The 15,716-nt window shown below is 30.3% G+C and overlaps 1 protein-coding gene across 1 annotated transcript in view; it reads left to right on the top strand.

The window, feature by feature from the left end:
• LOC135922252 (protein PF3D7_1417600-like) overlaps window positions 1-14,354 on the top strand; it is a 30,781-nt gene extending 16,427 nt beyond the window's left edge. The window contains exons 3-15 of the mRNA XM_065456667.1: window positions 1,129-1,289; window positions 1,736-1,831; window positions 3,017-3,271; window positions 3,518-3,585; window positions 3,768-3,848; window positions 4,304-4,469; window positions 4,563-4,837; window positions 4,932-5,307; window positions 7,450-7,512; window positions 8,206-8,450; window positions 8,656-8,910; window positions 9,423-12,235; window positions 13,772-14,354. Coding sequence (XP_065312739.1) covers window positions 1,129-1,289; window positions 1,736-1,831; window positions 3,017-3,271; window positions 3,518-3,585; window positions 3,768-3,848; window positions 4,304-4,469; window positions 4,563-4,837; window positions 4,932-5,307; window positions 7,450-7,512; window positions 8,206-8,450; window positions 8,656-8,910; window positions 9,423-12,235; window positions 13,772-14,115 — 5,198 coding nt within the window. The 3' untranslated portion in view covers window positions 14,116-14,354. The remainder of the gene's footprint in view (window positions 1-1,128; window positions 1,290-1,735; window positions 1,832-3,016; window positions 3,272-3,517; window positions 3,586-3,767; window positions 3,849-4,303; window positions 4,470-4,562; window positions 4,838-4,931; window positions 5,308-7,449; window positions 7,513-8,205; window positions 8,451-8,655; window positions 8,911-9,422; window positions 12,236-13,771) is intronic.
• The last annotated feature ends 1,362 nt before the right edge of the window (window positions 14,355-15,716 follow it).

Here is a 15,716-nt window from a genome sequence, read left to right as displayed (position 1 = left end):
TGGTATCTTAACTTTACCCTTATGACAGCTATACCAACTGAGGGTTTTTCCAAAGAAAAATTTAGAGAATCGTTAGTTATAAGCAAGCCACAATGATGTTCTTATACCAATAATGATTGTTTTGCATAAATATCTATCTAAAATAAATATCACAGGGGAATAGGAATTTTTTCTTTGATGATAGATAAATCAGAAAAATAAAGGGAAAATTTCTGAACTATCCGTAAATGAATAAAGGAGAAAATTCTGATTTCACTATCATCTTGACGGGCAAAATGAAGGATATCTGTGACTGCTTTTATATATATAGATATGGTAAAATTTATTGACAAATCACCAAAAAGCACTCCAACCACCTCAGATATTTTTAAAATTGCTACTAGAGTTTGCACATATTATAACTAAGAAAAAAATTCGCCTTTAGCTTCAAACAGCGATGGGGCTTTAAATGCGCTCCCCTTAATTTTGGGAGTTTCAATAAGATTTCTTATGGCAGACTTTAAAGTTTTTTATTTATATTAAAAACTCAGATATAATTTAATGAGTTTTTTTATAAAAATAACTTGGTTTACTTTTGTTTTGTACATTTTAATTTAAAAGGCTAAAGAGAAGTTATTTTTACCCCCAAAAAATCAATAAAATTGTAAGCCGTTATTCCAATATGAAAAGAAGGGGAGGCTAAATATCTCAAAATATTTTTTAAAAATTGGGTATCAGTATCTCAAATATATTGACACTCAACCGATACAGATACTAAGTGTCGATACACCTCTGATTATGTGTAAATATCATGTTTACCAAAATAAATGAGAATGATTCGATTATTAATTTTATTCATAGCATTATATGATATTTGTTAATTATTTATAAAAGTTGTATTTAATTATCTTTAGTAAGTCTTAATTTATCAAACCTTAGTTTGTCTCTTATAATGTGAGTTAGGAGGTTTTGTATGTTAAACTTACAATGTAATTGGCAGGTGTTTCCCATTTCAACCCGCCTCCTCTCTTCAACGTATCCTTATATATCCCCGTGTGTTAACATCAGGTCGTTAAAAAAAATTACTCCAGTTTTTATTATTTCTAACCTATTTTTTTTATTATATATCGAATTAATGTGCGTAAACAGCATTCGACATTGAAGACGTTCTGCCCGAATATGACCTTGATAACGAGGATGAAACCTGGTTAGAAAACGTGAATGAGACAACCCTGAAGTCCAAAACCCAGATAGAACCTATGGTGCTTGAACGGCTAATGGATAATTTCGAAAAGGCCAGCGGACATCAGGTGTGAAGCCTTACCCTCCCGCTTTTTTAATTTAAATAAAAAAATCGATACCCTTCCTTATATTCATTATTATTTTAAAAGGGTGGATTTTATTTCTTCCAATGGTAAAAAATAAAAATTTATCAATCAAATTATTGTGCGTTGTCTATATTTCTTGTTTTTAGAGTTTAGATTTTTTTAAAAGGATTCTTTTAAATCGATAAAAAAAAATCTGTATGAATAAACGATTCTATTATCACCAAAATGATGAGCATCTATAGGTTTAACTGTCCTTATTATTTATATTTTTGACTTAAATACACCTCTATACAAATCAAGTTTTTCCTAGCTAATTAAATTGTATCTATCATTGTAGGAAAAAATAATAATTTCCCTCTCCTTCCCCTGCAAAAGCTTTGTCTTAAAATGATAATTATATTTTTAAAAAAATTCTAATTTTTACATAGATGATATCTTACGAAGAGGCTAAATTGTTATGTAAAGAGGACGAAAGTGTGTTGCAGATCATATACCAGTATTGGCACAAAAAGAGGATACTTAAAGTATATGTAAATTCCAATAATAAAAAACACGCAAATATAATTATTGATCATTGAATCAAATATCCCCTTTTTATGTTTAAATCAAATATTTAATCTATCATATAAGCTCATAATCAACTTACATATATGTCATTCATGCCCATTAATATTTATATTAATTTATACCTGTCATCATAAATTTTTTATTTTGGATGCAGCTAAATAAAAAAAAAATCTTAAAATTTAATCTCATTATTATTTAATAAATCAAATCGATCTTATTAATAATAAATTTATATTTATTATATGTTTTCTCATAATGAAAAAACATGAGGATATAACAATATTTATGGGCAAAATATATAATTAACGAATGTGTACCATTTGAACCATAGAAAATGTCTTGAACATTTTATGTTCGAACTGAACAAACTTATTAGAACGATATAATCTCGTGGAAAGGAATTTATTCAAAACATAAATAAAATTAATTATTAAAATAAGAGTCAAAAGATTTTTGGGTAGAGATAATTAGATTTAAAATATTGGGTTTAGTATCAGCTTCAATGTATCCTCTACTTGTTGAATATATAATTTTTTTATTAAATTTACTCTTAAAAATATTTAAAAGAGGGAAAAACATTAAAATTCAAATTATAAATAAATTGGTCCCACGTAATACATATTTTATTAATAATAGAAACGCCAAATTTTTGATTTAATTAAATATTTACTGAATTAAACTTCCCAAATTATTATATCTTTTTCCGTTTAAAAAAAAATAAAAGTTCATTCTTAATTAAACAAACACCTACATATGATTTTTTTTCGTCTTCTATAAATATACCAGCCCATTGCCCGTCAAGATTAAAGGGGAATCAGTATTTTCTCCTTTATTCGATGATGGATGAATATTTTTAAAAAGAATACTATTGGCTGAATTTGATTGACGTTTTGAGGATTATTTATATAGATTTAACTAAAGGATGTAAAAAGTATAAAAAAAATAACAGGCTCTTAAAATATTTTAACGAAATAATAAAATTCAAAAATAGTTAGTTTATTTGAATAAAGACATTTTAAAATAAGCGAGATTTGTAAAATGATTATAATAGTCAAAAATTTGTCATAATCCATATATTTAACATTCGCGAAATATTATATTATATATAATCATAAGCCAAAAAATTATATACCTAATATTAGGGATCTCACTTAACTCCCCGAGTATTGACGGACAAAAAGGGACTCATAAACTCCTTCAACACCTGTCATTTTTCGGCCAGCTCTTACAAAGAATTCGCTTCGAAGGATAAGCTGAATATGACATCCGCCCTTAACACAAACGTCAATAGTTTTGTTAGCTTGCATAGTTTGGGAAACAATAATTCGGTTGACAGCTCTATCTCCAATCCTTACATAGCGTTCCGACGGAGGGCCGAAAGAATGCAAACTCGAAAAGTTTGTTAAAATTAATTTCTCTCTTTTATTTTATTTAGTTGATGTATTTTTTATAAATATCTAACAATCCTAACACCATCTATGTCACAAAGTTAGATGATCGGTCTAAAGATATTGGGAGGGGGGGGGGGTGTTTAAATCAATTTTTGATTTATTTTAAAATAATTCTATAATAGTCATTGACTTTAAATTAAAACTTAACATTGTTTTTAAATTATTTTACCATAAAAATTTTTCTTCTTTCAGAACCGTAAAAATGACGAATACTCCTACGAAAAGATGTTAAAACTCAAACGAGATCTGCTTAGGGCAATGTAAATAAATTACAATTGACGCCATTTATAACTTGTTTGTAAAAAATATAAAGTCAGTAAGATAATCTGCAACTTATCACTATTTATATATAATTTAAAATCAGTTAAACTAATTATACTTTGATGATAATCTTAATCCCATACATTTTTCTATTTATTTTATGAAATAAATTTTTATCAAGAAAACTTTTCGACTTGGTGAAAAAACGTGAAGCACTGAAATGCCAGCTCATACAAATCGTATCGCAAACGTTTAAATCGAGGTACAATCATCATTGGAATAAATTGTCATATTTTAACATTTGCACTAAAGTTTCGCTCATTTAGAAAATTTAGTCATAAAAACCTATATCGACTTAAATGATCAAATTCATTCACATTCAGTATTCGAGGTAAGCCAGCCTGAATTTTATTACAGCTAAATCCTCCAAGCAAAGTTGTATCATTTTATCAACTAGCTATTTTAATAATTTACCATCATTATATATCATTCACAATTTATTTGATTCTTTCACCAATTTTATCTTCTGATTTCCAGAGTCTTCTATATCCCCTCCCCTAAGCTAATGACGATATAATTATCCAGAAACTTCCACCCCCCTCCCCTATCAAAATTAAAATTTACAAAAAAGTTTTCCTTCCAATATTATTTAATATTTTTTCTCGTTAGAGGGGGGTCATAATTATTATTGACTTATTTATAAAAATAACATATCAGATACCAGATGCAAGATTTTACTGGCGAAATATTCAAAGAAGCCAAAAAAGGAATCAGCAAATCCCACCTTTCCGCTATATCCCCATTGAAAAGTTCCTACATGAATGGTGGAAGTCAACGTTCGTCGCCATTTAAAGACCAATACGAATGGGGGACCGATTTTAAAGTGCCTTAGTATTTTATGTTATTGTATTTCCGATATTTTTCAAAATCATTTTGTATGTTTTTTTGCCTTTCCATTGATTTTTATTTTTATCAGAAAAGACTATCGTCTCCCAAACGCGAAGCTCGTCCCAAGACTGAATCAGCCGCCTTAGCCCCCCACGATTACCATTTGGCAACTAATGCTTCTGCCACCCGTATCAAACGTTCCTTGGCCGCCAAAAGGACCAACACTCATCCACATCTTCTTACGTCTCTCCTCCTTCCATCCTCACATAATAATGTCAATAGGGTGAAGGCAGATTCAGACTATTATTACTATCTGGACGAAGGAGGTGGTGGTGGGGAGAAAAACGAGTTCACCACTAGCAGGTATATATGTATGCCCATGTCAATCATTGTTGGAAACTAATATTTTCTCCTTTTATTTGAGTAAATAATTTGTATGCATTATTTAATTTAACAGCAATAAAGGGCGAAAACGCTTCAAAAAGACCCAGCCCCCAAATCCCAAAGCCCTAGAAAACATCAAGCACGTGAAGTACGACAAACATCAAACCTTACCCGATTCAAAATCTACTTTGACTGACGTTTCGGGCTCCGAAAGGGTTTCGTTCACAAAAGTCGTGGGTCAAATTAGTGAGAGCAAGTTACCGATTAATAATAATTTCAAAGTAGCTAACTACAGCCGCTGGCTAGCCGTAAAACGGCTAGAAAGGGCTTTGAGGTTGGAGGACGACAAGAGAGCCAGAGTTGTTAAATTGGATAAACTTGAGAAATTTTTGAAATTCCTGCTACCAACAAATAGAATGCTTAGGGTCGATGCCGACCACAAAAAAACGGTTTGAATTATAATACCATTTCTTGCTCTATAACCCATTTATTTTAATGTCTCCATTTAAAAATTACCCTTTTTATTTAAGTTAGAAGAGTGAAAATTTTTTAAAAATGAATTGTAATGATAGTTACGATTTTATTTTTAAAAAATATTATGGTGGAAATAATAAAACATTCATAATTTTTATCAGTAATCTATATAAATAATTTAAAAAATTACTTTCTTATAATTAATTATAAGGGTCATTTTTCCAGAGTTGTTAAACGCTATTTTTAAAAGTAGCGCGCTACCGCTATAGCTATTTTCCAAAAAAAGTAGCGCGCTACCGCTTTCGCTATTTGTCAAAAAAAGTAGCGCGCTATTAGCTACTTTTTATAAAAAAAAATTTTGAAACAAATTTTTTTTTGCTTATAATGTAAATGTATAATAAATAATATATAAAAATCAACATTTATAAATATAAAAATATAGTTAGTTTAGATTATAAAAAAATAAGCAATATAAATAAATATTTATTTTAATTTGTTGCATTTTAATAATAATATTATTTCAATATTATCATCCCCAAGTCAAGAGCGACGATCAGAAAGTATAAGCTTTGCTTTACTAAATAATCTCTCGACACTAGCACTTGAGGGCAAGGAAGCTCTAAAAATATTTAATTAGATCAATTTATAAATATAAACTATAGTTTTTACCTTCTGTTATGTGTCCAACTATCTGCCGTGCTACATACATAAGATATATCTGATAACTCTACTATTAGAGCATCTTTCATCACTTTGAAGTTGTCGTCTATTTTATCCATAAGTGTCTGGCGACATAAAACTGTTGTGCCAAGGGATAAAGTTTTAATCATCATAGTAAATGATGATTATCAACCAAGGACAATGGCTGAACTGTGTCAATAATAAAATCAACAATTACTTTATCAGCCAAATTTTGTGAAATATTGGCATGTTTATTATCAGTTGATTTGGTTTGGATAGTATTTGTCTTTTTGAATGAAGATTCTCCTATACCAAAATTTTTTATATGTTTCTCTATTTCCTTATAGCAATTGGCGTGAATAGTCTAATAAAATAAATAATATTATAATGTAAAAATAACAATTTACCTTTAGGTATTTCTTCAGGTTGTAGCTACTCGATTGATTTGATGATATATTTTTTTTACATTTTAAGCACAGGAATTTGAATCCAGATTTTGTTTTAATATTTATTTAAAAAAAATTTTCAAATCTAGGAAATGGGAAATGGTTATTAGAGTTATTAAGTACATTTTCTTCCATTGAATCTTCCATGTCTGAATCACTTTCAAGAATTTGGATATCCATGGGCTATGCCATTTTAGATTATTAACACAGATTGAAAATATAAATTAAAAATTGAAAATATATTTAAATTTCCAAATTAAATAATAAATTATAATTAATTATGATATTATATTTAAATTTTCATGTTTATACTTACATTCATTATATTTTTCAAAAGTAGCGCGCTAAAAAATTAAATAATTTTAAAAAAAGTAGCGGCTATTAGCTATAGCTACCAAAAAAGATAGCGAGCTACTTTAACAACTCTGCATTTTCCCATATTATTAAAAAAAATTATATATCATCAAAGAAATTTAACTTATAATCAATTCTTTCATAAAATCTAGAGATAAATTTAAAATATTCAAATGATCTTTGTGCAAATCAAAGTTTATGATGCTTAAAATTTTTATGCTTTATAATGCATACGTCAAAACATTCAATTACCGTGTTTCTTATATCTATTCAACGGAAAAATATTAAAATTAGTATAGATATGACGAGATTTCATTCGCTGAGATGCGTTTGGACTCTAAAGTCATTTCAATTTTTAAAACAAATTTGCCTGTGAGTTGATAAAATTTAACAAATAGTTATTTTTTTTTAAATATCTTATATTTTTTTAACTATTAAATTTATCTGAAATTTACTCATAATCTAATTAAGATTGTGATAAATAATTTAAAATACTGAATATACCAGTAAAATTAATAAAATACTGGCACTTTTGAGTAAAGTACAAGAGAAAAAAAAAATTTATGATCCATAATTGTATTGATATTTGAAATAAAATGTTTTAAAAACAAATTATTTTGTCATGGAAAAAAATAGGTCGATAAATTTTCAGAGCATACATATTCGTTCCTCCCGAAAAAGGGATATCGTTATTACATGGTAAGCAAAAATTTATAGATTTTACGATATTATTTATTTTTTTTAATTGAACTGTGCAAAAGGGTACTAAAATTATTCCAAATGCAAATCTGATTTTCGTTTATTTAGAATTTGATAGTACTTAAGGGTTTAATCTATTTATCATATTTTTGGTTATCCCTTCACTTCAAACCTAAATATATGCCTTCAAGATTTCTCTCTCTAAGCCCTTTACATAAAATAATGTAGTACATTCCAAAATATGTATTAACTCCCAACTGCTTTTAATAATAAGGATATGTCGCAAGGAACCTGTATTATCTATGGAAATAGATAGTTAGTTAATTAAGAAAGGACTTCACTGGTGATCCCAACATGAGGATTCTATTTTTGAAAGAATATATCCTTTATAATCTGTCAATCCAATTTTTTAAGTATTTATTCATTTCTTGGGTAATTACTCCCTCCTAAGAACTTTTTTAAACATTAAGAGTTGATTTTAATGAATGTTTTTGCTCATTCCTGCTTCAATTTTACCTATGATTTTATATTTTACACCATTATTTGATTTGAAAAATATCATTTTATAGCATTTGCTCTGATATTAGATTTCTGGATAAAATAGAATAAGCCAATTTTTGAAACTGGGTATACCATTTATTGTTGCCACTGCTTTAATATGTTCTATTTTTAGCTATATATTTTTTTTGATAGCCATTAAACTCGGAACTTCATCCTTACGGGTACGCGACGGAAAGCTCTGAAATATCCTGTTTCTCGGACATTTCCGCGAACGTTAAACCCGAAAATCTATCCTTATTACCACTTAATATGTCAATACTCCGTGACAAAAAAGAGCCATCATTACAAACGGATTTCGCTCTAAAATGCGATCACGACTCCAATAGAACCTATAAATTGTCGATCTTGCCAGTGGCAAGAAGGGCTAGGCATGGAAGGTGATTTTAATATTTTTCGCCAAATATTTGTGTACGGGATTATTTCTCGTAGTGGTCATCCCACTCATACTGCTTTTCATTGAAAACATTTTTTTTCATAATCGCCAAACCATGTTAAATTTGTTTAGCCTCTTTATTTTTAGGAATAAAGTGTAAATAATTAAGTTTATCGATTTATTTAATCATTTATTTATCTCCCTTTTAGGTTAGTATTTGATCGACGCCTAAGGCTAAGCCTTGAAAAAGTTGAGGAAAATGTCGTGAGGGAACTTGTTCTACCACCTATATCCCATCAAAATAATGCCTTGACAAACGATATCGAATTCGCTATGAAAACTTCTCCGAGCCATTCACTATCATTCACCCCTGGGGCAATAAAATCGGCCAAGAAATTTATGGCCTATTCTCACTTTAAACGGCATTCTACACTTTCATCCCTCATGCACAACATAAGGAAAGGGTAATAATTATGGTTATTTATAAAATCTATTTAGAAAAACACCCATTAATCGGTTAAAAGGTGGACTATGATAAAATTATTACAATTGTTTCAACTTCTGGACTATATTTGGGTAATGGCCGATTTTTTTGGCTGGCTAAGCCTGAGCCGATTTTAAAATGTCGTTGATTGTCAGTTGTCACCCTTCTAAATTACATTATTATTTATCACTAAAATAGATTTAAAATATTAATTATTACCTATTTTTATTAAAAAACATTGTAAAAGTTTTATGATGAATACGAAAATTATATTAAATTTCCACTAAAACAAATTTTTAATATTTATTTTTATTTAATTTCATTAAAAAAAACAGGCACCGGTTTAGCCAAAAAAAAATTAGCCTAGGTTTAGCTTTAGTCAATGGCTTAGCCCTAGCCAAAAAAATCGGCTAGGCTAAGCCGATTATTCAACTATATCTGGACCTTATAAATATTCACTACAAATATTTTTCACATTTTTTTTAAAAAAAGCTTACCAAAAAACACCAACTTGCCACTCACCATACTGAAAGATGACACATCTCTCCACCTTAAACCTCCTCTAGGATTGGAAAGATCTTCTCTTTATAATATTGTACAATCACCCATTTCTAATTCCATCAAACAATTCAACAACTTTGGGCCACCATTCTTCAACTTGGATTCTAATTCAAACCATCACTATACGCACATCAATCATAATTACGCTACACCTAACATGGCTGTGTCGATTAAGCCTAATTACGGTAACAAAACCGCATCACTCTCATCTGCCTTTGGCTCCTATTCAACTACCAATTTGTACAATGGTATTAACACCTCAAACGTCAATTTCTTGAACGTGAACCTTGGTAACCTGAATAATTTGGGCGACCTTTCTGCTTTCAAAACACCTCTTAACTTTATTGCTGCCAGTCATTCCTCACTGCCCATCACAAATATTATGAGCTCTTCAGTCTCTTCCTTCCCCACCCGATTTAACAAGTTGCCCCCGTTAAATGCTGAAGCATTATCGGAAGGCACAGATCACAGTAATTATGTGCTGAAAAATATGTTTATGACACCCTCTACTTCTCTCGCTTACAATAATATAAATATGCTAAATTCTGGGGTTGCTCCAAATTTAAATCAAAAATTGACCAATCAATTGTATCTCAACAACCTTTCATCAAATGGCGGTTCCAGTTTTAAATCATCATTCGTCAACAATGGCCCAAAAAAGGGTGGTGGTCTATCCTCTTACACACTACAGCCACTTGTTCTTTCTAACAATAACCTTCAGGGGTCCCCTTTTCTCAATACCTCTTGTCAAAGCTATCTCCCTTCTAATCTCATTCCTCTTCTCGGAAATAATGGCTTGGTTTCAAATATCAACCAACCTTTGCCATCCAATAACCCAAACAATCCCTCATCTTCAAAAACATCTTCTTCCCTGCACCACTTCTTGATTTTGAAGCAGCCCAAGGTCCAACAATCAGTCCCCTTTGACCCCATTGGCCTTAATCCTTCTAACCCAAATAATTTGAATTTCACTGGCAGTAGTATTAGCAGTGGAATACGATTCTTCAATAATATTAATAACGTTAATACCAATATCTTAACCAATTCCTCTTTCAATCAAAACACTCGCGCTTTCAATGCCAATCATCACATAATACTCGGCCCCAATAAATCCCTTTCCATTTTGACCTCCTCTGCCACCACAAATACTTGCAAAAATTCTTTATCCTTTTACACTCCTCAATCATCGTCGTCTTTGGAACTAACTTCCAATCCGCCAACACTTCAGCACAATAACCACATCGTTAATACCAACAATTCTTCATACTCCCTTCTAAGACTGGGAAACGGTAGTAACTCGCTGCATCTTAACCAAGCTAACTTTCTGGCTACTAACCAGAGTAACTTTAGTAACTCTAATAATCTTCCTTACAACCACCACATAACCAATTCACTCACCGACAAAAACTTACTGCTCCAAAATGTTTTGAATAACCCTAACAACAACATACTGTTTTTGAACAACAATAGCCAAAATTTGAATTTGAACCCAACCAGCTTGAAAGACTCCCTCCATCAGCAAAGGCTATCCAGCATTACCGATTTTTCTTCCACCAATCAATCATCTTCGAATTTGGCCTACTTTATTAATAGCCTAGCACAAGAAAACGCTAACATCAATTCGGGAAAACAGGGTATAATGGTTTTCAGCATGAACGATTTGGCCGCTAATCCAAGCATAGCCCTCAACAACCACCGATCCATCCTCATCAAGGATGGTGCCGGGGGTGATCTGGTACTCATACCTTCCTCCTTCACTGCAACCTCTCTCCTTAACAGTGAGCAGCTGGCTATCCCAGCTGCAAGGGCCTCAACTAATTTCAACAGTCATTACCCCCCTATATCATTTAACCCAGCCTCCAAAATGCTTTCCCTATCATCCCTTATCAACAACTGCACAGCTGTTACCAATAAATTTACACCCGTAAATTCCTCCAATCTCAACAGATTTATGTTGAATGCTTCCTCCTCTCACCCTGCAAATAACGACGTTTATCTACCACAACTATCTACCACTACTACCCACATGACCTTCACGTCTGTCACCTCAAATTTGTTAAACAACTTGGCAACAAATAACCTTTTTAAGTTAGTCTCCTTCAACGCCAGCGGGTCCCTAAACACTAACCCCGTTCTGCTCAGCACCAAAAATTCTCGAGTCTCCAAGAGTAGCAGCACTCTCGTTAACTCCTCCGATTTCAAGAATAACTTAAACAACCTCATCCTCATAAACAATAGTAACCTAGCCAAGTTCGGCAATTTGTACCCAGGATCCACCAATCCTAACTCCTTTAAAAGGGACGATCTGCTAAACAGCTCGATAGACTCTACCAACTTCAACACCTCGACCGTCTTGTTACTTAACACGTCACCTCAGCAACCTAAAAAACCGTTGTCCGTTGCCTCTAGCCTTGAAAATTTTATTCAACCCAAATCCCTCAATCTTTCCTCTTTCGCCAACACCGCCATCTCCCACAGCAGTTTAGTTGGTCCTAATAATATAAACGGTATCCAGCTCTCACAAAATCAACGCTACAAAACACTTTCTTTATTATTGCCCGCTGGTTCGTTGATTCAACAAAACAACTCGATCGAGAATCACTCTAACGCCACCCTCAAATATAATATTAGTAATACAAATAATTTAAATCTCCAAAATTACAATAGTTTATTGTACCCCACATCCTTGACAACCACGAATACTACCTCTTCTATCCTCAATGGCTTGCTCGAACAAACCACCAGTATGTAAATTATTTATTTATAATCGATGTATTTAATTTGAATAACAACTAAATTGTGGTAGCAAATACATACAAAATCTTTTAAAAAAAATATGGGAAATGTGATATCCCCATTTATTATTTTTTACAAATCGATTCGAATATTTCATTTATTCGAATAATCTAATATACTCAAATAAACTCGGTTTATTCGACATATGAATAATAATTTGAAAAAAAGATTAATTCTATCTTATTCACATAACAGCAAAAAAACATGGTTGCTCATAGGGATTTACTGATATTTTTATCGGATCAAGCCCATCAATCGGTTATCAACCTATATTATTTAATAAAATTAGATCCTGTAAAATGGAGTCATTACAACATTTGTATTTTCAGAAAATATATTTGTTAGGCTAATAACATTTTTATATAATTAAATTTTTAAAAAATAATATAATACATAATTTATTTTTATAAGGATAATAAAACTAAAAAATAAGTAATAATTTACGTTGATCATAAATTACTAGATGGGATTCTACAAGATATACTTCTGAAACAAAATATGATTATAACGATTTTACCTTATAAAATAAATGATTTATCAATATTTGACTTTTTTTCATCGATTATAATTGCAATAAATAAGCCTAAAAATAATAGTTTAATTAAAATTTGACAGAGTTATTTTAAATGTATTCGGATCGCTCCCCAAAAATTGGATCGGTAAATCACTACTAGCTATATATTGGAGATTTACAATCCCCTATTTTTAAGAAAATAAATTCAGTTCGTTACAAAAATGATAATTTTCTCAAAAAACATGGCAAAAATTTTATGATTAGACCACGCCCAAAAATTTTTATTTTAAGAGCCAGACATGCCCCGCCCGTAATTTTTAATTTAATATTTTATTTAAATGCGTTTCATAGTTTATTTGTCCTTACCACAAAAAGATTATAATTTTCACGTTATTTTAATTTAAATACTAAGATAAATTGGCATATTTTATTTTATTATTTAGAATTTTTTTAACAGCCCTGCCTTAAAATTTTAGGCTCGATTTCGGCTTCGATCCAATGGACAGGGCTCAAATCCAATATTGGGTTGGAGCACAAATTTCCGATTATGGTTTAAACCCATCTGATATCAACTTTTGAATTGATTTTTGTCTAATTTTTACCCATCCTTATCTCACTTTATTTTAAACTGGGTAATGTCCAAAAAATAATAAAGTTTCTTATAATTACAGAAATTTTGAATTACCTTATCTTTAATAAAGTAAATCAGAAAAAGTTTGTATATAAATTTCGAACTCAATATCGATTTATAGTCGAAACCAGTTTTTAGCCGGAGTCTTTTAAATCGACATGGCCTTAAATCCCTAAAATTGTTTTTGGAAATCTGGCTCATGAACGTGCAAATGAAATAAACCTGGTAGATAGATGTTATGTTTTGTTTTAATAAACTGTATTGGTCGGTGCAAAAGGTACCTTAATTTTGAAATGCTTTTTTAAATATATTTTAATATAAATTTCTTGCTTACCCCAGACCCGGTCCCTCCAAACCGTAAATTCGTTTCGTTAAACCCTAAATCACAATTTAGCTTAGCTTTCAACACATTACTACCGCCCTCCAACTTTACGAACCATCCTGGTTACCACGTGAAGAACAATCTCGCAGCTTCATTCAATACCGCTATCCCCACGTTGCCCCTCGATAACGGGTTTAACGTCCAACAGCAAAACATTGTGAACCTCAAAAAATTTCAAAATAACATGGACCCCATGGAAAGCGAAAATTCTGCCACACGTCCAGAGGATTTAATGGCTAAATCTTCTACCTCGTCCCCTTCCTTTTCCCCCACGATTGTCAATTTGTTCGCTATAACCTAGTTAAAACACAAAATCGCGCCAATATTATATCGTGTCAGATATATGTTTTCCCTTGTATTATGTATTTCCTTGATACTATTTTACAGAATAATTGATTCTGCCGATCTTATCATTTTTGGAAAAAGGGGAATAGCTCTGTAAAGAACATAAAAAATACTGCTAATTTAAGATTAATATATTATATTTTAAAAAAAAATTTCGTTATTAATTGTATAAATATATTTAAGACACATTTAGAAACCTTTAGAAAAGTTATAATAAATAATATATGTATATATATATATATAATAATAAATATAATATTAATGAATGAATGAATAAGAAATATTGTCTCTTTACACATCATAATATAAATTATACTGTAAAATATTATAAATCCTTTGATTTTTTTGATCTGATTTAAATCTGAGGACAGTACTATAAAACTTGTCTTTAGGTTTTGTTTTTTAAATTATCGATAAATATTGAAATCGCAAAAAAAAACTGTTTTGAGAAATTGGAAAGATATATATATCGTTTAACTAAGAATTTTATGGTGAATCAAAAAGGTATAGATTTATCTTGTTAAAAAATAAAATTATTTATGAGACAAATAATAGGGGAAGGATATTTTTTATTATACAGTTCGGCTAATAATTATATAAGGAGTTTAGATATGTATAGATATACTTTTTATTCCAATCCAATATATAATGTTTTTATGAAGTGTGTGTGGTATCGCGTCTTTTATTTAAGGTATAAGGCAAGATGGGCATTTTACCTTTGTTATTAATAGGATGTCAGATTTTTTTATATCATAAAATATAGATTCAAACCGAATTTGTAACAAGTCATTTATTCGAAAATAAATTTTTTACGCGAAAATATCTTAATGGGCTGATTGACTAGTAACATAAGAAAGTTTTAAATAAAATTATCGAAATTCCAGTTAGATATCATAAGCTAGTTAAAATTTTTGTATGAGCTTGCTAAACCCTAACTATTAAATTTTTAAGAATCACCCAACAAATTTTACATTAAAGAAAGAATGAATCAAGTCAATTTATTACTATCAATTTTGATAAGAACGCCAATATATTTAAGCATAAAATATGTATGCATAATTTTTATAAAAAAAAAAAATTTACTCGTAACAAAAAAATTTCAGGCAGATTTTTCGGTTAGACCGAACCATGAATATGGTATATTGTTATTGTGTAGTTTATATATTTCATATCAGTTTAAAAATTTTAATTGAATTACCTGTTGTAGTGGGATTAGGTTTATCTTAAATAATGTATTTGTTTGTATAGTATATCATCGCTTTTATTAAGTACAATCTTTAAAGTTATTAATCGACCAGTTATGGTGATGCATCGGATAACTAAATAGGGTAAATTATGCTCTCCAGGGTCTAACATGACAGAATTGATATAGGAGCCCTCAATCCCATATCTAGTCTTGTTAAACGGCTCGTTTTGAGCCGATTTTTAAAAACGGTTAACTCAATATTTAATCCAGAAAAATATTACGCAACCCTGAAAAATTTAGAAGGAACAAAGGTTTAGACATATATCGAGGCTTAAGCAATATTTTTCTGGTTAAAATATTGAGTTAGCCGT

This window comes from Gordionus sp. m RMFG-2023, chromosome 1 (assembly GCF_954871325.1).
Source record: "Gordionus sp. m RMFG-2023 chromosome 1, tfGorSpeb1-WG-v2, whole genome shotgun sequence".
NCBI classification, from domain to species: Eukaryota; Metazoa; Nematomorpha; class Gordioida; order Chordodea; family Parachordodidae; genus Gordionus; species Gordionus sp. m RMFG-2023.
This window is presented reverse-complemented; position numbering and strand designations above follow the sequence as displayed.